The sequence below is a fragment of the Ranitomeya variabilis genome, chromosome 7 (genome assembly GCF_051348905.1).
Source record: "Ranitomeya variabilis isolate aRanVar5 chromosome 7, aRanVar5.hap1, whole genome shotgun sequence".
NCBI lineage: Eukaryota > Metazoa > Chordata > Amphibia > Anura > Dendrobatidae > Ranitomeya > Ranitomeya variabilis.
In genome coordinates this window covers 182,984,942-183,009,013 of record NC_135238.1, presented here as the reverse complement: position 1 = coordinate 183,009,013, position 24,072 = coordinate 182,984,942, and the positions used below count along the sequence as shown (strand labels likewise).

At 47.2% G+C, this 24,072-nt stretch overlaps 1 protein-coding gene across 11 annotated transcripts in view; it reads left to right on the top strand.

The window, feature by feature from the left end:
* Window positions 1-24,072, top strand: part of LOC143784314 (NEDD4-binding protein 1-like) — a 48,258-nt gene that overhangs the window by 8,383 nt on the left and 15,803 nt on the right. For 3 of the 11 annotated variants that reach the window (XM_077272445.1, XM_077272446.1, XM_077272443.1), the window contains exons 2-3: window positions 18,467-18,634; window positions 20,053-20,463. In XM_077272445.1, coding sequence (XP_077128560.1) covers window positions 18,467-18,634; window positions 20,053-20,463 — 579 coding nt within the window. Of the gene's footprint in view, window positions 1-6,509; window positions 6,670-12,447; window positions 12,530-18,466; window positions 18,635-18,659; window positions 18,776-20,003; window positions 20,464-24,072 lie in introns of those variants that run through there. The other 8 variants (XM_077272451.1, XM_077272447.1, XM_077272450.1 and 5 more) reach the window with 8 other exon arrangements.

Sequence of the window (24,072 nt, the reverse complement as noted above, 5' to 3'; positions counted from 1 at the left end):
CCACATTGGGGAATTGGGCATGACATTCCATTGGGCCGACTTCTTAACTCGGTCTCCTGCAATCTAAAATGTTCCTGCCACTAGATCACCAGGGTAGACGTGCTCAGTACTGTTATAGGCCGTTGATATTTGGGCTAGGGGCATGCGATGGCACTAGTGTACTTTTAAAAAAGGTACCCCCATTGGGGAATTGTTTGGCAGATCATGCACTGCATTACAAGTCTCAGAGACCCACACCACTACATTGGCCCTAATTCTTAACTGTCTCCTGCAATGTCTCTTCCTTATCTCCGACGACATGACCTGGGTGAACATGCTTTGAATTGTTATAGGCCCGTAAAGTTTGGGCATGGGTGGCTGTGATGGCAATAGTATATTTTTAAAAAAGGTACCCCCCATTGGTGAAACCAGATCCTTGATGGCAAACACTTCACATTTGTGTACCTTAAAGAGCTCACTGGAAAAGCTCCTTTTTGTGTTGCCTGGTTGCGCAAATTGGACACAATACACTTCATATAAATTTGATAATGCAATGATGTTAGTTTGGCTCAGTAGTTTATTACAAATATTTCTTTGTCCACTATATTAGTTTCTCTCCTTGAGAGCCATAACTTTGGCTGCCTCAAATGTACAAATGGCGATTTGTAAACAAGATTTAAATACTGTATACCGAATGCATTCAGACAATCACATAGCTGCATTTCTTGTAAAACATTTACAGATGTGACAGACAATGCTCATAGTGACACAATCTTGATAAATGTTTGTTTTCTCACTTCAGAAACAGTTCGAAGCCTCTATATGTTTGCTGTTTGTCATTGTAAAACATTAAGGTTTACTGAAACTCTGCCTGTGGTGGTTTGGTCTAATTCCTTGTGGCTTTTATATTCTAGTGGTTTATGGCCACTTGTCTGATGACTCCATGATATCTCAGTTTAACCCTGTTTTCTATTTTCTGTAAAAGTACTTTAGTTAGAATTTTGAAAATCTAGGTAATCCTCAGGTATATAGTTGTTAGTAATTTCCAGTTAGTCATATATTTTTATGTTACAGACATTTCGGTATAACAACCTTTTTTTGGGACTACCCCATATTCACGCTCCTGGGGCCTTTTAGGCCTGTACTAGGTTTACATGTGATACTCAATCTTTTTGTCTGTATTGTTGCTGGGGAAGAACTTTTATGACTCTGCTATTACTGGGAAGAGTGTGGATTCTGCATGACAGCGCTGCTATGTTTGTCCAGCAAAGAAGGAAAGAAAATCGGAGCGTTTCTGTTCTACTTGCGGACAAAATGTATGCAAGGAACATTCAGCCGAAAAAATAATATGCGAGAATTGTCGGGGGAATATGTAAAGTTACAAATAAATATTCCTGCACCAAGTTTGCTACAACCAAAAAATGTTTTCATAAAAAAATTGCATATAAAATGCCTATATTTGGCGTGCCCATTTACTTACTTTTTTGTTGTTTTATGCACATAATTATGTTTTGAAATATACACATCTTAGGCTGTGTTCCCAGTAGCGCTGGGGTTCGCCAGAAGGGTATCCATAATGGATCTGACCTCCTGGTAACTCCAGGATTCTGCCAGCCTTAGCTGGGGTCACCAGGAGGTCAGATCCATTACGGATCACCTCCTGGCGGACCCCAGCGCTAGTTGGAATGCATCCTTACCTTGCAATTGTAAAATCAATTTTGAAAAGTATTTTTGACATTTCCCAGTGAATGCATTTGTAGTGGTTGAAAGCAATGTTAAAGTTGAAAAACGCTTCAAAAACGCTGCGTCTGAACTAAGCCTAAGAGGGAGAGGAAATTTTCGGTCTGGGGTTAAATATTTGGCCTTACAGGCAAGTGGTTAACCTACAAAGGATGTACCTTGACATATTTCGCAGCAAAACCTGTTTTGGTTTCGTTTTTAATGTGGTTTTTGTGGCACCGGGAAAAATGGCATGAATCTCGGAAAAAAATGATTAAGGCCGGTTTCACACTTGCATTGGTAGCAGCTGCGGAGGGCTGCGGACTTCCTCCTTGAAGCCCCGCCCTCCGCTGCTAGCTCCGCCTATTTCTGCATGCGGCCGGTATGCAGCCTGTGTACCTATATTTAACATTAGAGATTAGAAAAAGGAAGGCAGCACTCCAATATTTGTAAAGGTGAAAAAAGCTGTGACGTTTATTTCAGACCCACATCTTCATACGACGTTTCGGCTCACACTGAGCCTTTCTCAAGCAGTGGGAGGTTACAATTCATATGCTTATGTACATGTGATTCACAATTATTTGCATACCATATAGCCATAAAAGTGTTTGCAGTGTTAATTAAAAGTTAATTCATTTCATAAGTGTTTGTTTGATATATAAAGTGCATTGTGCTAAGGTGCTGTTTATGGACTGTTTAGACTCCATTAATCCTCCAATCATTTACTTCCAACTTATTACCTTCTCCTATAACCAGATATTGCCATAATGCTTCATATTTACCGGTATCATTAAGGTTTTTAGCGCTTACCCCACCAAATGAACGAGACCCACATGGAGGACTGCATGGACGCCAGTCTCGGCGTTCCCTATACTCTACTGCGCATGTCTGAATATTAACTTCCTGGTGTGCGAGTCAGTGAGATTGCGCCTGCGCATAGGTGCCTTGTCAGTGCCGCTCCACCATCTTAGTTGTGGCATTCCACTTCATGTTGCTTATTATTTAGCGCTTCTGCGCTGGGCACTATATTTGCCACACTGCACCAACCTGTACGTTAATGATGGTATTAATAGCATTGGTCTAATAATTTTTATTACTTATATGGTTCACTCTTGGCTAGCAGGAAAATACCTTATTCAGGCTATCTCCCACTGCCAATGAGCCTCTGCACTGATCCATGTCCTTCTCAGGTCACATGACCACCGCAGCAGGACCCATATGAGTGTATAACTAAAAAATGAGTATTCCTTAGACCAAATTAGTTGAAATTTATTTTATTGACGCCATATTTGTATATTATTCTCATTTCAATCTCACTGGCTAGCAGACCAAGACATTTTTTATATATATGATAAATTACCAAAAATTATACCATATTTTTTGTTTTTTTTATTTTTTTATTTATTATGTCCTCCTCTGTGGATTTCTTCCATATATCAGTAGGGCAGGGGCCTTTTTGTTGAGGATGGAGTCGTATCTAAAATTACAAACAAAACACTTAGTAAAAATGAAATAATAGAACAGTCCACATTCCATATATTCCATATATATCCAACAGTGTAAAGACACCAAATTTGAAGAACACATAATTTTAAGACTTTTTTCCATATTAATGAATTTTAAACTCTACATTTAGGCCTCTTGGCTTCAGTGTGTCCAACTCATAAATCCAACGCAGTTCCAATTTTTTCAATAGGTATGCTCTATCCCCCCCTCTCCTTTGGACAGGGACTCTGTCTATGATTCTAAATTTCAAGTCCTTTTCCGTGTGGTTAAAGTCCAAGAAGTGTTTTGAGACTGGCAAGTCCTGTCTTTTCTTTCTTATCGTATGCCTATGATTATTCATACGCGTTTTAAGCTCACACGTTGTCTCCCCAATATACCACAGTTTGCAAGGGCATTCCAATAGGTAGATGACATAGTCTGAGTCACATGTGACATATTCCTCAATAGTATATTGTTTATTTGTTACTGGGTGGCTAAACTTAGATCCCTTTATCATATGTTTGCAGTTCACGCATGATAGACACGGGAAGCTACCATGCTGTTTTGCACCTGTTATTGTGGTTTGACCAACAGCCTTTAGAGGGCCAATATCCGATTTAACTATCTGGTCTTTAAGATTTTTACTTCTCCGATATGAGAAGAGTGGAGGTTCTCTAAATTCTTTAATTTTTGGAAGGCACTTTCCCAGCATACTCCAATGTCTCCTAATCACCTCAGCAATGGGCCCACTTTCCTCCGTATATGTTGTGACAAATGGTATTCTTTTTAACACTTTTTTTGCTGTACTGTTTTTAAGCAACTCCCTTCTATTTCTTTTTAGGGTATTGTCTTTTACTCTATTTAACAATTCCTTCGGATATCCTCTCTCCAAAAATTTTTTTGTTAAGCCATCTATTACTTCCTCAATCTCATTTTCATTTTTGACAATTCTACGCACCCTCAACAGTTGGCTAAGAGGAATTGATCTCACCATACTGCGAGGGTGTTGGCTTTCAAATACCAAGAGGTTATTCCTGTCTGTCTCTTTAACGAACAGGGTTGTTGTCAACTCCCCATTCTCTTGCTTTATCAGTACATCTAAAAATTGTATACTGGACTTTGAAGAGGTTAGTGTAAACTTAATTGTTTCATCAATTTCATTTAGATACTCATGGAACGTGTTGAGTTCTTTCTCTGTACCTGTCCATAGGAGGAAGATGTCGTCTATGTATCGCCACCACACCAACACATGTTGGAAGTGGTGGGACACATAGACGAGATCCTCCTCCAGTACACTCATTACAAGATTAGCATAAGCGGGGGCCATACTGGCCCCCATTTCTGTTCCGCGTTGTTGCGCATAAAATGTATCACCAAAGAGGAAATAGCTACGCCTCAAAATAATTTCCAATAATTTTAGTATAATTTCTTTACCATCCACAGATATTTCAATTGTATTTAGCTTCTTTTCTATTGCTTTCAACCCAGATTGGTGTGTTATTGATGTATATAGAGAGATGACATCATAAGATGCCATAATCACCTCCCCTTTTAATTTCACGTTTTCCAATTTGTTTAAAAAATGTGTTGTGTCTTGGATGTAAGATTTGCTTTCTTTGGCTATCGGATTGAGGATTCTATCAAGAAATGTTCCTAACCCACTGAACACTGAGTCCACCCCCGACACTATAGGGCGTCCCGGGGGGTCCCTCAGTGACTTATGGATTTTTGGTGTAGTATATAGTACTGGCGTTCTAGGAAATTTAACATATAAATAATCCATAAGTTCTTGATCAATTATTTTTTTATTAACTGCATCTTCTAGGCAATTCTTGATTTCCGCCATAATGCTGAATTTAGGGTCCCCCTCTAGTTTTTGATACACTTTTTCGTCTTGCAATTGGCTGTTAATTTCTGCTATATATTTATGCCTGTCCATGATGACGACCGCACCACCCTTATCTGCAGGTTTAATGATGAGGTCGCCATCATGGACAAGTTCCTGCAACGCTTTAGATTCCTCAACAGTCATATTGGGATGTTTAAATTTTTTTATTCCCCCTTTTCTTATTTCCTCAATCTCCTCTCTTACAGCTTTTTCAAAAGCATTAATCACTGCTGAATTAACGGGCGGCGTAAATTCACTACGTTTTTTAAGTTCCAAAGATCTAGAATTAAATTCACTTTCCCCCTCCATGGTTTTTGTATCCTTATTCTGAAACCACTCCTTTAATTTTATGGATCTAAAAAACCTCTCCAAATCTATTTGTAAATTGAACCAATTGGTATGTGCACATGGAGAGAAAGATAGTCCCTTGCTCAGGATAGAGACCTGTGCTGGGGAGAGTACCTTGTCAGAAATATTGATTACGAGGTCTGCTCCCGCTTCTTGTTGGCTGCCTGTCTCTGGGGCTGTGATCTGTTTTTCTCCGGTTTTCTTTTGTTCCCGGTGGTGCCGCTTGCCTCCTCTCCTCTTACGTTTGATGCTCCTTCTTGTGTCTTTTCCTGGTCTATAAGAAAAATCAACATTATATATCTGCCCAGTTCTTTCATCACCATATCGATTTTGCCCATGGCCACCTTTCTTTTTCCATATGGGTTTGTTATTTTCTCTCTGCCATGTATAAATATTCCCTGCTTCATAATCTTCTAAATCTCTATTCCACTTTTTCCTTTTGATTTCTTCCAAATCATTACGTAATTTAATACTTTCTTTCTCAACTTTTTCTTTAAAAATATTCCATTTATATTTATTCCGTATACTTGATCTCAAGCCAAACACCATCTACATTAGAACTTAAACGCAAGTATGAAAGTGATGTCAAACGTATGATTAATTTGCAGTTACATATGATAACCTTAGGCCAATATTATAAAGAAGGTAAAATTCCAAGAGGCTTGAGATCAAGTATACGCCCAAATTTATTTCAAAGTAACGCTATATACTGTGCACGTTTTGTTATGTTATCCAATAAGTATGCCATGGACACTATCCTGTTAAACATTGAATTTTTGCAAGAAGAAATCAAGAAATTACAACAGAATATAGAAGGATTTGAATGCAAGATTAAATTATTAATAACAATTGAAGAATGGAATATTTTTAAAGAAAAAGTTGAGAAAGAAAGTATTAAATTACGTAATGATTTGGAAGAAATCAAAAGGAAAAAGTGGAATAGAGATTTAGAAGATTATGAAGCAGGGAATATTTATACATGGCAGAGAGAAAATAACAAACCCATATGGAAAAAGAAAGGTGGCCATGGGCAAAATCGATATGGTGATGAAAGAACTGGGCAGATATATAATGTTGATTTTTCTTATAGACCAGGAAAAGACACAAGAAGGAGCATCAAACGTAAGAGGAGAGGAGGCAAGCGGCACCACCGGGAACAAAAGAAAACCGGAGAAAAACAGATCACAGCCCCAGAGACAGGCAGCCAACAAGAAGCGGGAGCAGACCTCGTAATCAACATTTCTGACAAGGTACTCTCCCCAGCACAGGTCTCTATCCTGAGCAAGGGACTATCTTTCTCTCCATGTGCACATACCAATTGGTTCAATTTACAAATAGATTTGGAGAGGTTTTTTAGATCCATAAAATTAAAGGAGTGGTTTCAGAATAAGGATACAAAAACCATGGAGGGGGAAAGTGAATTTAATTCTAGATCTTTGGAACTTAAAAAACGTAGTGAATTTACGCCGCCCGTTAATTCAGCAGTGATTAATGCTTTTGAAAAAGCTGTAAGAGAGGAGATTGAGGAAATAAGAAAAGGGGGAATAAAAAAATTTAAACATCCCAATATGACTGTTGAGGAATCTAAAGCGTTGCAGGAACTTGTCCATGATGGCGACCTCATCATTAAACCTGCAGATAAGGGTGGTGCGGTCGTCATCATGGACAGGCATAAATATATAGCAGAAATTAACAGCCAATTGCAAGACGAAAAAGTGTATCAAAAACTAGAGGGGGACCCTAAATTCAGCATTATGGCGGAAATCAAGAATTGCCTAGAAGATGCAGTTAATAAAAAAATAATTGATCAAGAACTTATGGATTATTTATATGTTAAATTTCCTAGAACGCCAGTACTATATACTACACCAAAAATCCATAAGTCACTGAGGGACCCCCCGGGACGCCCTATAGTGTCGGGGGTGGACTCAGTGTTCAGTGGGTTAGGAACATTTCTTGATAGAATCCTCAATCCGATAGCCAAAGAAAGCAAATCTTACATCCAAGACACAACACATTTTTTAAACAAATTGGAAAACGTGAAATTAAAAGGGGAGGTGATTATGGCATCTTATGATGTCATCTCTCTATATACATCAATAACACACCAATCTGGGTTGAAAGCAATAGAAAAGAAGCTAAATACAATTGAAATATCTGTGGATGGTAAAGAAATTATACTAAAATTATTGGAAATTATTTTGAGGCGTAGCTATTTCCTCTTTGGTGATACATTTTATGCGCAACAACGCGGAACAGCAATGGGGGCCAGTATGGCCCCCGCTTATGCTAATCTTGTAATGAGTGTACTGGAGGAGGATCTCGTCTATGTGTCCCACCACTTCCAACATGTGTTGGTGTGGTGGCGATACATAGACGACATCTTCCTCCTATGGACAGGTACAGAGAAAGAACTCAACACGTTCCATGAGTATCTAAATGAAATTGATGAAACAATTAAGTTTACACTAACCTCTTCAAAGTCCAGTATACAATTTTTAGATGTACTGATAAAGCAAGAGAATGGGGAGTTGACAACAACCCTGTTCGTTAAAGAGACAGACAGGAATAACCTCTTGGTATTTGATAGCCAACACCCTCGCAGTATGGTGAGATCAATTCCTCTTAGCCAACTGTTGAGGGTGCGTAGAATTGTCAAAAATGAAAATGAGATTGAGGAAGTAATAGATGGCTTAACAAAAAAATTTTTGGAGAGAGGATATCCGAAGGAATTGTTAAATAGAGTAAAAGACAATACCCTAAAAAGAAATAGAAGGGAGTTGCTTAAAAACAGTACAGCAAAAAAAGTGTTAAAAAGAATACCATTTGTCACAACATATACGGAGGAAAGTGGGCCCATTGCTGAGGTGATTAGGAGACATTGGAGTATGCTGGGAAAGTGCCTTCCAAAAATTAAAGAATTTAGAGAACCTCCACTCTTCTCATATCGGAGAAGTAAAAATCTTAAAGACCAGATAGTTAAATCGGATATTGGCCCTCTAAAGGCTGTTGGTCAAACCACAATAACAGGTGCAAAACAGCATGGTAGCTTCCCGTGTCTATCATGCGTGAACTGCAAACATATGATAAAGGGATCTAAGTTTAGCCACCCAGTAACAAATAAACAATATACTATTGAGGAATATGTCACATGTGACTCAGACTATGTCATCTACCTATTGGAATGCCCTTGCAAACTGTGGTATATTGGGGAGACAACGTGTGAGCTTAAAACGCGTATGAATAATCATAGGCATACGATAAGAAAGAAAAGACAGGACTTGCCAGTCTCAAAACACTTCTTGGACTTTAACCACACGGAAAAGGACTTGAAATTTAGAATCATAGACAGAGTCCCTGTCCAAAGGAGAGGGGGGGATAGAGCATACCTATTGAAAAAATTGGAACTGCGTTGGATTTATGAGTTGGACACACTGAAGCCAAGAGGCCTAAATGTAGAGTTTAAAATTCATTAATATGGAAAAAAGTCTTAAAATTATGTGTTCTTCAAATTTGGTGTCTTTACACTGTTGGATATATATGGAATATATGGAATGTGGACTGTTCTATTATTTCATTTTTACTAAGTGTTTTGTTTGTAATTTTAGATACGACTCCATCCTCAACAAAAAGGCCCCTGCCCTACTGATATATGGAAGAAATCCACAGAGGAGGACATAATAAATAAAAAAATAAAAAAAAACAAAAAATATGGTATAATTTTTGGTAATTTATCATATATATAAAAAATGTCTTGGTCTGCTGGCCAGTGAGATTGAAATGAGAATAATATACAAATATGGCGTCAATAAAATAAATTTCAACTAATTTGGTCTAAGGAATACTCATTTTTTAGTTATACACTCATATGGGTCCTGCTGCGGTGGTCATGTGACCTGAGAAGGACATGGATCAGTGCAGAGGCTCATTGGCAGTGGGAGATAGCCTGAATAAGGTATTTTCCTGCTAGCCAAGAGTGAACCATATAAGTAATAAAAATTATTAGACCAATGCTATTAATACCATCATTAACGTACAGGTTGGTGCAGTGTGGCAAATATAGTGCCCAGCGCAGAAGCGCTAAATAATAAGCAACATGAAGTGGAATGCCACAACTAAGATGGTGGAGCGGCACTGACAAGGCACCTATGCGCAGGCGCAATCTCACTGACTCGCACACCAGGAAGTTAATATTCAGACATGCGCAGTAGAGTATAGGGAACGCCGAGACTGGCGTCCATGCAGTCCTCCATGTGGGTCTCGTTCATTTGGTGGGGTAAGCGCTAAAAACCTTAATGATACCGGTAAATATGAAGCATTATGGCAATATCTGGTTATAGGAGAAGGTAATAAGTTGGAAGTAAATGATTGGAGGATTAATGGAGTCTAAACAGTCCATAAACAGCACCTTAGCACAATGCACTTTATATATCAAACAAACACTTATGAAATGAATTAACTTTTAATTAACACTGCAAACACTTTTATGGCTATATGGTATGCAAATAATTGTGAATCACATGTATATAAGCATATGAATTGTAACCTCCCACTGCTTGAGAAAGGCTCAGTGTGAGCCGAAACGTCGTATGAAGATGTGGGTCTGAAATAAACGTCACAGCTTTTTTCACCTTTACAAATATTGGAGTGCTGCCTTCCTTTTTCTAATCTCTGATACTTGGGTGGATAAGTGGACTGTCCTGCCTGGAAGGCCTGGCACCCGTCGGTGAGCTTGTGCTGTTTTCACTTTTTTTGTATATATTTAACATTAGGTACGCAGGTCGTGCCGCAGTATGCAGATGTTGCCGCATGCGTCGTTTTGACGATGCGGAGACCAGCGTAGGACGCAGCTTGTAGCAATTTTTCTTCTCTGCATCGTCAAAACGACGCATGCGGAAGCATCCGCATACTGCAGCACGACCTGCGTACCTAATGTCAAATATAGGTATACAGGCTGCATGCCGGCCGCATGCAGAAATAGGCAGAGCTAGCGGCGGAGCTTCACGGAGGAAGTCCGCAGCTGCTACCAACGCAAGTGTGAAACCGGCCTAAGGGTATGTTTCCACGTTCAGGATTGCATCAGGCTTTGGTCAGGATTTTATGCAAGTAAAATCCTGACCAAAACTGCACCTGAGGTCACTGGCAGGTCACCTGCGGTGTACCTGCGTGTTTTGCTCATAGTAGCAACATGCAGCGTTTTGAAAAAACGCACAACGCATGCGTTTTCGCGGCAAAAACTCATGCGTTTTTTCACACATAGTGCAGTCTGGATTTCATAAAATCCCATCCACTATGCTGTAACATCTGGACGCTGCGTTTTTGACGCTGCGGAAAAACGCAGCGTTTCCTGAATGTGGAAACATACCCTAAGGCTGTGAACTAGGAGTCAGGAATGCTTCTAGGGCTTATCCCCATGATGTTCCTGTGTCTTTTGAGCAGTGTTTCCATCATTTTCAGATGTTTTTAGAAATTAAAAGGACCCCCGGGGGGATCGCAGTAAAAATACTCTGGTCTCACGTAGACTTATATTGGGTTCGCTGTTCTGGCCGAGTACCTGAGAATTCCAATTTGCCCGACCCGAGCAACGAGCACCCGAGCATTTTAGTGCTCGCCCATCACTATTCAGAAATTAATATTTTGTGTAATAACCATAATTTTTAATCACAGCTTACATGCATCTTGGCATGCTTTCCAGCAGTGTTTCACACTGCTTCTGGCGCAAAAATGTAAGCAGTTCTTCTTTGTTTGATGGCTTGTGACTATCCATCATCCTCTTGATTACATTCCAAGTTTTCCAATTGGGTTCAGGTCTGGAGAATGGGCTGCCCATGACAGGGTTTTGATGTGGTGGGTTCTTAATTTTGGCCAGAGCTGTATATATTACCCCAATTGCCACTGCACAAAAGCAATCAGGATGCTCCATTTCTCGTGCAGCTGAGGACTAGTCTTATTAGTGTTGGTAGGGGCCAATATCCATGGACCTTCACAGCTATTTAACATCAGCCCTTAGCGGTCTGTTTTGCCTTAGCTGGTTATTAAAAATGGAGGGGGCCCAATTAATTTTTTGGGTGAGTCCACCCATTTTTTAATAACCAGCTAAGAAAAAGCAGAGAGCTGTTCACTGATTAATAGGCTGAAAAGGTAAATGTTTATTGGGCCCTTCCCAGCATAATGAGACCAGCTCACAGCCAATGTGGTCTCGAACTTTCGTGCTGTAAAATGGGGGTAGTAAGCGGTAAAGGTGAAAAATGGAACAACAGAGAATAAAAAGTAATAATAATAATCTTGAAAAAAGAGGCATAGGTCCAAATGTAGGAGGTGTAGTAGGTGGAGGAGCTTGAGGCGAATGTGGCGATGAAGGTGGAAGAGGCAGGGGATGAGGTATCCAAGTTTGTTTTTTTTTTCTTCTAGGGACAGCACTTAGAAGAACATAATATAAAATAAAAAAGAACAATGTAGATACAGTAGTCGGATGTCCTAGTGGAGGAGGAGGTGGTGTAGGTGGACTAGCAGGAGGTGGACATTGCAGTGTAGGTGGAAGAGGCAGGTCTGATGGTATCCAACATTATTTTTGTGGATTTTATTTCTCTTCCTTTTTGGTAAGGCCCCAAAATAAAACAAATGGCAAATAAAATATAACAATGTCTGGGTGCAGATGGTACATTTGTCTGGTTTGCCAGAGGTACAGAAAAGTCCTGTGGACTCCACTCCTGGTTTCTTTTAATGAATGCGAGAGTGCTTATGTTGGCTTTGGACAGGTGGATGCGCCTATGTGTGATATCCCCTGCTGTGATTAACACATGTTCCAACATTACACTTGCAACGGGGCATGCTGGCACTTCCAAGTCAAAAAGTACAAGCCTAGGCCATGTGTCCAGTTTGGAAACCAAGAAGTTAAATGGGCAGACCCAACTTAGACATGTACTCTTCCACCATGTTGTTATAACGCTGGCACCTGGTTGTATAGACCGTATCAGATGGTGGTGCTGGATGATGTGTCATGCTGATGAATTTTTTTCACATTTTAGCCATGTTAACGCTCCCTTCTGAGGTGGTGCCCCAGCTGCGTTGGCGACTTCCTCCTCCTCTGCCTTGTGTTTCTTCTGTCAGGTGGGAATGCCGTCAGTAGTGCCCCTACCAGCATGTGCTCGTATTCACACATTTTGCCATCCCGCTCCAGTGACGGAAGTAATAATGGTACTTTGCAGCAGGGATGCAGCAGGGTGGCCACCCAGTAATCAGTAGGGGTATGATCTGGGCAACTCTGCGGTCGTTGGGCAGGCACAGCAGACTGTATTGGCTCATTCCGCCCTCTCTCTGTTGGAGTCCCTCAAGGCTCTGTCCTGGGGACCCTAATTTTTTCCATCTATACCCTTGGCCTAGGATAACTCAAAGTCCCATGGCTTCCAGTATCACCTGTATGCTGATGACACTCAGATCTACCTCTCTGGCCCAGATGTCACCTCTCCGGTGTCCAGAATCCCGAAGTGTCTATCAGCCATATCCTCCTTCACCTCTCGCTTCCTAAAACTCAATGTAGACAATGCCAATCTCCCCTACCTGATCTATCTATTATGGTAAGCAGAATCACGTTCTCTCCCACACCTGAAATCCGCTACCTCACGGTAACTCTCGACTCTGCCCTGTCCATCAAACCGCACGTCCAAACTCTTGCCACCTCCTGCCGCCTCCAACTCAAACATATTGCCAGAATCCGTCCCTTCCTCTGCCCTCAATCTACTAAAATGCTTGAGCATGCCCTTATCTCTCACCTCGACTATTGCAACATCCTCCTCTGCGGCCTCCCCGCTAACTCTCTTGCACCACTCCAGTCTGTCTTTAACTATGTTGCCCGGCTAATCCACCTCTCTACTCCCGTTTCTCCCCTCTGCAAATTTCTCCACTGACTCCCAATTCCACATCGAATCCAGTTCAAACTACTAAAACTGATCTACAAAGCCATCCACAACCTGTCCCCTCCTTATATCTCTGAACTAATCTCCCAATATCTTCCCTCACGTAATCTTCGATCCTCCCAAGACCTCCTACTCTCCTCCACACTTATTCATTCCTCACACAACCGCCTCCAAGATTTCTCCCCAATGTCCCCCATCCTCTCGAATTCCACGCCTCAACACGTCCAATTATCCACCACCCTTGGATCCTTCAGACGGAACCTGAAAACCCACCTCTTCAGGAAAGCCAACAGCCTGCAATAACCATTCTGCCGCCTCACCACCACCCGAGCTGCTGCACCCCCGACCTTTTGTCTCTTCCCCATAGAATGTAAATCCGCAAGGAAATGAAATTTCAACTCATAGCTGTCAAACAAGTTTATTACAAGTCAAATAGTTAGAAATAAAAAAAAAAGAGAAATATAAAAGTATGCATACATACAAATCAATAATAAAGAGTTTTAGAAATTAAAACAATGAATTAAACATTAAAGACAGATTAATTATAAAAAAGAAAAACACATTTTGTACCAAAGTCCCCTGTGCTTTAGCTGCAAAAATTGTATTGTGGTGCTTAAAGGCAACCTGTCACCCCCAAAATCGAGGGCGAGCTAAGCCCACCAGCATCAGGGGCTTATCTCCAGCATTCTGTAATGCTGTAGATAAGCCCCCGATGTATCCTTAAAAATTAGAAAAAGAGGTTATATTATACTCACCCAGGGACAGTCCCAGTCCTGTCCGATGGGCATCGCGGCCCGGTCTGGCGCCTCCTATCTTCATCGGATGATGTCCTCTTCGTGTCTTCACGCTGCGGCTCCAGCACAAAGTACTGCAGTGTGCAGGCCCCAGGCCTCTCTGACCTTTTCCGGCGCCTGCGCACCGCAGTGTGAAGACAAGAAGAGGAAGTCATCCTATCAAGATGGGAGGCCCAGGACCGGACCGCGACTTGGATCAGACCGCCCGCTTGAGTATAATATAACCTCTTTTTCTCATCTTTTAGGATACATTGGAGGCTTAACTACAGCATTACAGAATGCTGTAGATAAGCCCCTGATGCTGGTGGGCTTATCTATAGAGCGGGGAGACAGGGCGCGAGAGCGGGGAGACAGGGCGCGAGAGCGGGGAGACAGGGCGCGAGAAAATCGAGAAAAAGGGTTTATTTTTTGTTTTTTTTAAAGTAATTATACTCATCTATCTGACATTATCAGATGCACACAGTGTCATCCCTTTGGGTCCTCACATGGATTGTGGGGGCACCGCCATTCCACTTGGTGAAAAGAAGTCCAGTGATGTAACGACATCTGCAGGGAGGTCACTGCTCTGGGGGGGGGGGGGGGGGCACAGGATGGGGAAAAGTCAGAATACCTAGAATAAAACAGAAAAAAAAATCATGCAGAAAACTGGATACAAGTAGTGGCTGACACCAGTGGCCATCGGGCTAATACTGAGCAGCACAGCGTGCGAGGGGAGAATAAAGCCAGGGATCTGGAGACATTGTTGTGAAGCTGTTTCGCTCCCAGAGGTCATAGGTCAGTCATCAACCTGACAGCATGTGTCCCCAATAATATTAATAATATTGACAGGACCGACTCCTCACCATCAGGCAGAGATTCTCATGCCAAGTAATATCAATCCCTCAGATCTCCATCATCATTCATCCCCTCCCCTGTTCGCCCCCACACACGTAGCACTATACTTCCCTGCACCCCCCACCGCAAGTGACATCACACACACTGACCTGCACAGCACGTGCCATCAGCCCCCCACACCACATAGACCCATGCGAGTAGCATCAGCCCCATTCTGCAGGTAGACCCCCCTGCACGCAGATCCCCCATGCAGGCAACATGACCCCCTTCCTAACAGAGACTCCAGCACACAGCCTCTCTTCCCCAGAGACCTGCAGCCCCCCTTCACAACAGACACCCAGCCCCACTAGCAAGAAACATGACCCCCTTCCCACTGAGACCCCCAGCATGCAGTCACCTTTCCCCAGGCAGGCCCCTCCAGCACGCAGTCCCATGCAAACAACATCTCCCCCTTCTCCCCAGGCGGACCCCCCCCCCCGTCCAGCATGCACATGCAGCCCCATGCAAGCACCACCACCCGATTCTCCCCAGGCAGCCCCATGCAAGCACCACCACCCGATTCTCCCCAGGCAGACCCATGCAAGCAACATCCCCCCATTCTCCCCAGGCAGCCCCATGCAAGCAACATCCCCCCCATTCTCCCCAGGCAGCCCCATGCAAGCATCACCCCCCCCATTCTCCCCAGGCAGCCCCATGCAAGCAACACCACCCCATTCTCCCCAGGCAGCCCCATGCAAGCATCACCTCCCCAGGCAGCCCCATGCAAGCAGCACCACCCCATTCTCCCCAGGCAGCCCCATGCAAGCAGCACCGCCCCATGCAAGCATCACCACCCCATTCTCCCCAGGCAGCCCCATGCAAGCATCACCACCCCATTCTCCCCAGGCAGCCCCATGCAAGCAGCACCACCCCATTCTCCCCAAGGCAGCCCCATGCAAGCAGCACCACCCTATTCTCCCCCAGGCAGCCCCATGCAAGCAGCACCACCCCATTCTCCCCCAAGCAGCCCCATGCAAGCAGCACCACCCCATTCTCCCCAGGCAGACTCATGCAAGCAACATCCCCCCATTCTCCCCAGGCAGCCCCATGCAAGCAACATCCCCCCCATTCTCCCCAGGCAGCCCCATGCAAGCAACATCCCCCCATTCTCCCCAGGCAGCCCCATGCAAGCATCACCCCCCCATTCTCCCCAGGCAGCCCCATGCAAGCATCACCACCCCATTCTCCCCAGGCAGCCCCATGCAAGCATCACCACCCCATTCTCCCCAGGCAGCCCCATGCAAGCATCACCACCCCAGGCAGCCCCATGCAAGCATCACCACCCCATTCTCCCCAGGCAGCCCCATGCAAGCATCACCACCCCATTCTCCCCAGGCAGCCCCATGCAAGCATCACCACCCCATTCTCCCCAGGCAGCCCCATGCAAGCATCACCACCCCATTCTCCCCAGGCAGCCCCATGCAAGCATCACCACCCCATTCTCCCCAGGCAGCCCCATGCAAGCATCACCACCCCATTCTCCCCAGGCAGCCCCATGCAAGCATCACCACCCCATTCTCCCCAGGCAGCCCCATGCAAGCAACACCACCCCATTCTCCCCAGCAGCCCCATGCAAGCAACACCACCCCATTCTCCCCAGGCAACCCCATGCAAGCATCACCACCCCATTCTCCCCAGGCAGACCCATGCAAGCAACCTCACCCCATTCTCCCCAGGCAGCCCCATGCAAGCATCACCCCATTCTTCCCCAGGCAGCCCCATGCAAGCAGCACCACCCCATTCTCCCCAGGCAGCCCCATGCAAGCAGCACCACCCCATTCTCCCCAGGCAGCCCCATGCAAGCAACACCACCCCATTCTCCCCAGGCAGCCCCATGCAAGCATCACCACCCCATTCTCCCCAGGCAGCCCCATGCAAGCAGCACCACCCCATTCTCCCCAGGCAGCCCCATGCAAGCATCACCACCCCATTCTCCCCAGGCAGCCCCATGCAAGCATCACCACCCCATTCTCCCCCAGGCAGCCCCATGCAAGCAGCACCACCCCATTCTCCCCCAGGCAGCCCCATGCAAGCAGCACCACCCCATTCTCCCCCAGGCAGCCCCATGCAAGCAGCACCACCCCATTCTCCCCAGGCAGACCCATGCAAGCAACATCACCCCATTCTCTCCAGGCAGCCCCATGCAAGCAACATCACCCCATTTTCTGCAGGCAGACTCCCACTTACCTGATCTATGACTTTGGAGAATGACCCCCATAATACCCCAAATCTTGCACAAAAATCCTCGAAATCCAGCCATGACATCCACAGCCGCCTCCTGTCTGCTCTGCTCTATGGAGGAAGAGGCAAATCCTGCACAAAACACTCCAAATCCAAACCCTGCACGAAATCCCGCCATGATATCCACAGCTTCCTCGTGTCTGCTCTGTCTGTTCTATCGCCCCTTCCGGTCACATGGGCAGAGGTCCTTTAGCCGACTTGGATTTAGCCTCTACCCAGTCACTACCCTGCTGTATACTGCCCCCCACCGTCACTACCCTGCTGTATACTGCCCTCCACAGTCACTACCCTGCAGTATACTGCCCCCTACCATCACCACCCTGCTGTATACTGCTCCCCCCGTCATTACCCTGCTGTATACTGCGCCCCACCTTCACTGCCCTCCTGTATACTGCCCGCTCACCGTCACTACCCTGCTGTATACTGTCCTCCACCGTCACTACCCTGCTGTATACTGCCCCCCACCGTCACTACCCTGCTGTATACTGTGCCCCACCTTCACTGCCCTCCTGTATACTGCCCCCCCCACCGTCACTACCCTGCTGTATACTGCCCCCCCACCGTCACTACCCTGCTGTATACTGCCCCCCCACCGTCACTACCCTGCTGTATACTGCCCCCCACCGTCACTACCATCCTGTATACTGCCCCCCACCGTCACTACCCTGCTGTATACTGCCCCCCTCCGTCACTACCGTGCTGTTTACTGCCCCCCACCGTCACTACCCTCCTGTATACCACCCCTCACAGTTATTACGCTCGTGTTTCACCTCTAGTGGAGCTCTCAGTGCACGTTGTGTCCTCGTTGTTGTACACTCCGGTGTCATCTTCATTATTCATTTGTTATTTGACATAATATTGTTTAGGGGATGAGATAATGCAGATTATTCTACTGACGCTACCTGCACCTATTTTGTCTGACACCTCTGCCGACAGCGCATGTGACAGCCTTGTTACAGTGTGCCATGAATCTGCTTAGTCAGTAGGAATTTCCTTCTGAAAAGGCAAATCGCCCCTTACCTTGTTTTCTCCCAACATTAGATGTTTCTGGGTTCACTTTTCACTCACGGGGTGTCATATTGTCCCTGGACCCCAGTGCGCCCCCTCTGGTTACAGCGGTGTTTGTGGTTTGTGCTGTACCCTCACACCTGTCCACTGTACAAGTAATGATTGGCTCCTGGTGATCGAGTAATCTGATGTTTGTTTTCTATCTCTTCTCGCAGGTCCGCAGCGTCTACAATGAGCACCATTCCGGACTGATCATAACACCAGGGATGGATGACGTGGCCGCGCAGAGCAGGGCAGAAGATGAGACCCCCGGCGCAGATGTGGTGGACAAATTCACCGCCCCTGGAGAACAGTTCTACTCATTGCAGCGGAGCCGCTGCCGGGTGCGTATGTTATTCCCGTTGATATTCACCGTTCTCGGGTCTTTGGAGAAATTTAACTATGAAGAACAAGGAAATGGAAAGAACCCCGGACGCATCTGGCTGCAACTTAAAGGGAAAAGACAAGCGGTGCACAAAGCCAAGGTGCGGTGCAGACAGGGAAAGGAGCAGGGAAAGTCTGACGGTGTCTGTGCACGCTCGTAGCGTCCTTGGGGTCCGACTCCTAATCAGTCTCCCTGCCAGTAATTTGGTGTAGGGTCCGTGTTCAGTCCCCTTCATTGTAGACCGAGCACAGCTCTACTGGTTGTTGTGGGTGATGCTGGTACTGATGTGGGACTTTCTCCCTTTCTGTCCTATGTGTGTGGGCCGGGTTCACGGCACATTACTCAGCAGTGCTGGCTCGGAGAGGGGTCACTAATGGGGGGATGTCTTGAGGAGACGACGACTTCAAGAACTGCCTTATTTTGTTGGCAGAAAACCCATTCAGGTGTCAGCAAATTACTGTAAATTCCCCATAAAATGATGAGCAGTCGTCGCAGAGCCGCAGCTTCTCTGCGTCATGTGTCAGAATGTCTTAAAGATGTAATTCCCCACGGAGGAAGCTGGAGTCTCACCAAACCTGTATGTCAGGTGCAGAGGCTCGGATTCCTGTGTACGGTGACACGCGGCGCTGTCATCCAGGGCTGAGAACGCACCTCCCCTTAAGTACCTGTAAAGATGGAAAACAAAGACATATGAGCGCAGCCAACATCTACTTCTGCCGTCTTTGAGTTTCATTCAGCGGACCGTTACTATTTGGACATGGGGGGGGGGGGGGGGGGGGGGGTTGTGCAGAGAGGAGTCTGGGGGGGGGGTTGGATGGCGGTGTCGGACAGATTAGGGGTCTTGGGACTTAGGGTACCGTCTCACAGTGGCACTTTTGTCGCTACGACGGCACGATCCGTGACGTTCCAGCGATATCCATACGATATCGCTGTGTCCCAGATCGTTTGGAACTTTATTTCGTCGCTGGATCTCCCGCTGTCATCGCTGGAGCGGTGTGTGTGACACTGATCCAACGATGCGTTCGCTTGTAACCGGGGTAAACATCGGGTTACTAAGCGCAGGGCCGCGCTTAGTAACCCGATGTTTACCCTGGTTACCATCGTAAATGTAAAAAAAAAAAAAAACAGTACATACTCACATTCTGGTGTCCGTCAGGTCCCTCGCCATCTGCTTCCCGCACTGACTGACTGCCGGCCGTAAAGTGAAAGCAGAGCACAGCGGTGACGTCACCGCTGTGCTCTACTTTCACTTCACGGCCGGCATCTAGAAAAATACCTCGGGCCCCCGTAACGGAGTTGACCAGCCAGCTGGATTCTGTGTTTTCCAGTGTACCCGAGACAGCAGCTCATCCCGCACTCATGTCGCTCACCCAACAGGACAGATTGTCCAAAAAGAGGCGATGCTCCGAGAATGAAGATCGATGTCCAAAGAAGCCGTTCTCCTTAGACTGCATCCAGAAAGACGGTCCCGTCTCAAGTGCCAGCGTCGCTACTACCAACTTGCCCATCTTAGATCTGATGACTGACTCTAGCGAAGACTCGTTGATCGACATGTACGAATACGATCCCATGAGCTCCGAATCCGAGTACAAGATCCTTGTAAACTTTTTCAAGAAGATGGGATATTCCAAGGAGGTGGTTGAGAAGGTTATCCGTGAGCTGGGGCAGTCCGAGGACATCTTAAAACTTCTTGATGAGATAGAAAAAGAAAGCAACAAGGTGCCGACGGCAAATATTGAGAGACGGCAAAATGCTAAAGACGGTAATGCATCAAAGCTGAGGCAGGAGGTGAGGCACCGCCATTCCACTTGGTGAAAAGAAGTCCAGTGATGTAACGACATCTGCAGGGAGGTCACTGCTCTGGGGGGGGGGGGGGGGGGCACAGGATGGGGAAAAGTCAGAATACCTAGAATAAAACAGAAAAAAAAATCATGCAGAAAACTGGATACAAGTAGTGGCTGACACCAGTGGTCATCGGGCTAATACTGAGCAGCACAGCGTGCGAGGGGAGAATAAAGCCAGGGATCTGGAGACATTGTTGTAAAGCTGTTTCGCTCCCAGAGGTCATAGGTCAGTCATCAACCTGACAGCATGTGTCCCCAATAATATTAATAATATTAACAGGACCGACTCCTCACCATCAGGCAGAGATTCTCATGCCAAGTAATATCAATCCCTCAGATCTCCATCATCATTCATCCCCTCCCCTGTTCGCCCCCACACACGTAGCACTATACTTCCCTGCACCCCCCACCGCAAGTGACATCACACACACTGACCTGCACAGCACGTGACATCAGCCCCCCACACCACATAGACCCATGCGAGTAGCATCAGCCCCATTCTGCAGGTAGACCCCCCTGCACGCAGATCCCCCATGCAGGCAACATGACCCCCTTCCTAACAGAGACTCCAGCACACAGCCTCTCTTCCCCAGAGACCTGCAGCCCCCCTTCACAACAGACACCCAGCCCCACTAGCAAGAAACATGACCCCCTTCCCACTGAGACCCCCAGCATGCAGTCACCTTTCCCCAGGCAGGCCCCTCCAGCACGCAGTCCCATGCAAACAACATCTCCCCCTTCTCCCCAGGCGGACCCCCCCCCCCCGTCCAGCATGCACATGCAGCCCCATGCAAGCACCACCACCCGATTCTCCCCAGGCAGCCCCATGCAAGCACCACCACCCGATTCTCCCCAGGCAGACCCATGCAAGCAACATCCCCCCATTCTCCCCAGGCAGCCCCATGCAAGCAACATCCCCCCCCATTCTCCCCAGGCAGCCCCATGCAAGCAACACCCCCCCCATTCTCCCCAGGCAGCCCCATGCAAGCATCACCCCCCCCCATTCTCCCCAGGCAGCCCCATGCAAGCATCACCTCCCCAGGCAGCCCCATGCAAGCAGCACCACCCCATTCTCCCCCAGGCAGCCCCATGCAAGCAGCACCACCCCATTCTCACCCAGGCAGCCCCATGCAAGCATCACCACCCCATTCTCCCCAGGCAGCCCCATGCAAGCATCACCACCCCATTCTCCCCAAGGCAGCCCCATGCAAGCAGCACCACCCTATTCTCCCCCAGGCAGCCCCATGCAAGCAGCACCACCCTATTCTCCCCCAGGCAGCCCCATGCAAGCAGCACCACCCCATTCTCCCCCAGGCAGCCCCATGCAAGCAGCACCACCCCATTCTCCCCAGGCAGACTCATGCAAGCAACATCCCCCCATTCTCCCCAGGCAGCCCCATGCAAGCAACATCCCCCCCATTCTCCCCAGGCAGCCCCATGCAAGCAACATCCCCCCATTCTCCCCAGGCAGCCCCATGCAAGCATCACCCCCCCATTCTCCCCAGGCAGCCCCATGCAAGCATCACCACCCCATTCTCCCCAGGCAGCCCCATGCAAGCATCACCACCCCATTCTCCCCAGGCAGCCCCATGCAAGCATCACCACCCCATTCTCCCCAGGCAGCCCCATGCAAGCATCACCACCCCATTCTCCCCAGGCAGCCCCATGCAAGCATCACCACCCCATTCTCCCCAGGCAGCCCCATGCAAGCATCACCACCCCATTCTCCCCAGGCAGCCCCATGCAAGCATCACCACCCCATTATCCCCAGGCAGCCCCATGCAAGCAACACCACCCCATTCTCCCCAGGCAGCCCCATGCAAGCAACACCACCCCATTCTCCCCAGCAGCCCCATGCAAGCAACACCACCCCATTCTCCCCAGGCAGCCCCATGCAAGCATCACCACCCCATTCTCCCCAGGCAGACCCATGCAAGCAACATCACCCCATTCTCCCCAGGCAGCCCCATGCAAGCATCACCCCATTATCCCCAGGCAGCCCCATGCAAGCAGCACCACCCCATTCTCCCCAGGCAGCCCCATGCAAGCAACACCACCCCATTCTCCCCAGGCAGCCCCATGCAAGCAGCACCACCCCATTCTCCCCAGGCAGCCCCATGCAAGCAGCACCACCCCATTCTCCCCAGGCAGCCCCATGCAAGCATCACCACCCCATTCTCCCCAGGCAGCCCCATGCAAGCATCACCACCCCATTCTCCCCCAGGCAGCCCCATGCAAGCAGCACCACCCCATTCTCCCCCAGGCAGCCCCATGCAAGCAGCACCACCCCATTCTCCCCCAGGCAGCCCCATGCAAGCAGCACCACCCCATTCTCCCCAGGCAGACCCATGCAAGCAACATCACCCCATTCTCTCCAGGCAGCCCCATGCAAGCAACATCACCCCATTTTCTGCAGGCAGACTCCCACTTACCTGATCTATGACTTTGGAGAATGACCCCCATAATACCCCAAATCTTGCACAAAAATCCTCGAAATCCAGCCATGACATCCACAGCCGCCTCCTGTCTGCTCTGCTCTATGGAGGAAGAGGCAAATCCTGCACAAAACACTCCAAATCCAAACCCTGCACGAAATCCCGCCATGATATCCACAGCTTCCTCGTGTCTGCTCTGTCTGTTCTATGGAGGAAGAGGCACCGCCCCTTCCGGTCACATGGGCAGAGGTCCTTTAGCCGACTTGGATTTAGCCTCTACCCAGTCACTACCCTGCTGTATACTGCCCCCCACCGTCACTACCCTGCTGTATACTGCCCTCCACAGTCACTACCCTGCAGTATACTGCCCCCTACCATCACCACCCTGCTGTATACTGCTCCCCCCGTCATTACCCTGCTGTATACTGCGCCCCACCTTCACTGCCCTCCTGTATACTGCCCGCTCACCGTCACTACCCTGCTGTATACTGCCCTCCACCGTCACTACCCTGCTGTATACTGCCCCCCACCGTCACTACCCTGCTGTATACTGTGCCCCACCTTCACTGCCCTCCTGTATACTGCCCCCCCACCGTCACTACCCTGCTGTATACTGCCCCCCCACCGTCACTACCCTGCTGTATACTGCCCCCCCACCGTCACTACCCTGCTGTATACTGCCCCCCACCGTCACTACCATCCTGTATACTGCCCCCCACCGTCACTACCCTGCTGTATACTGCCCCCCTCCGTCACTACCGTGCTGTTTACTGCCCCCCACCGTCACTACCCTCCTGTATACCACCCCTCACAGTTATTACGCTCGTGTTTCACCTCTAGTGGAGCTCTCAGTGCACGTTGTGTCCTCGTTGTTGTACACTCCGGTGTCATCTTCATTATTCATTTGTTATTTGACATAATATTGTTTAGGGGATGAGATAATGCAGATTATTCTACTGACGCTACCTGCACCTATTTTGTCTGACACCTCTGCCGACAGCGCATGTGACAGCCTTGTTACAGTGTGCCATGAATCTGCTTAGTCAGTAGGAATTTCCTTCTGAAAAGGCAAATCGCCCCTTACCTTGTTTTCTCCCAACATTAGATGTTTCTGGGTT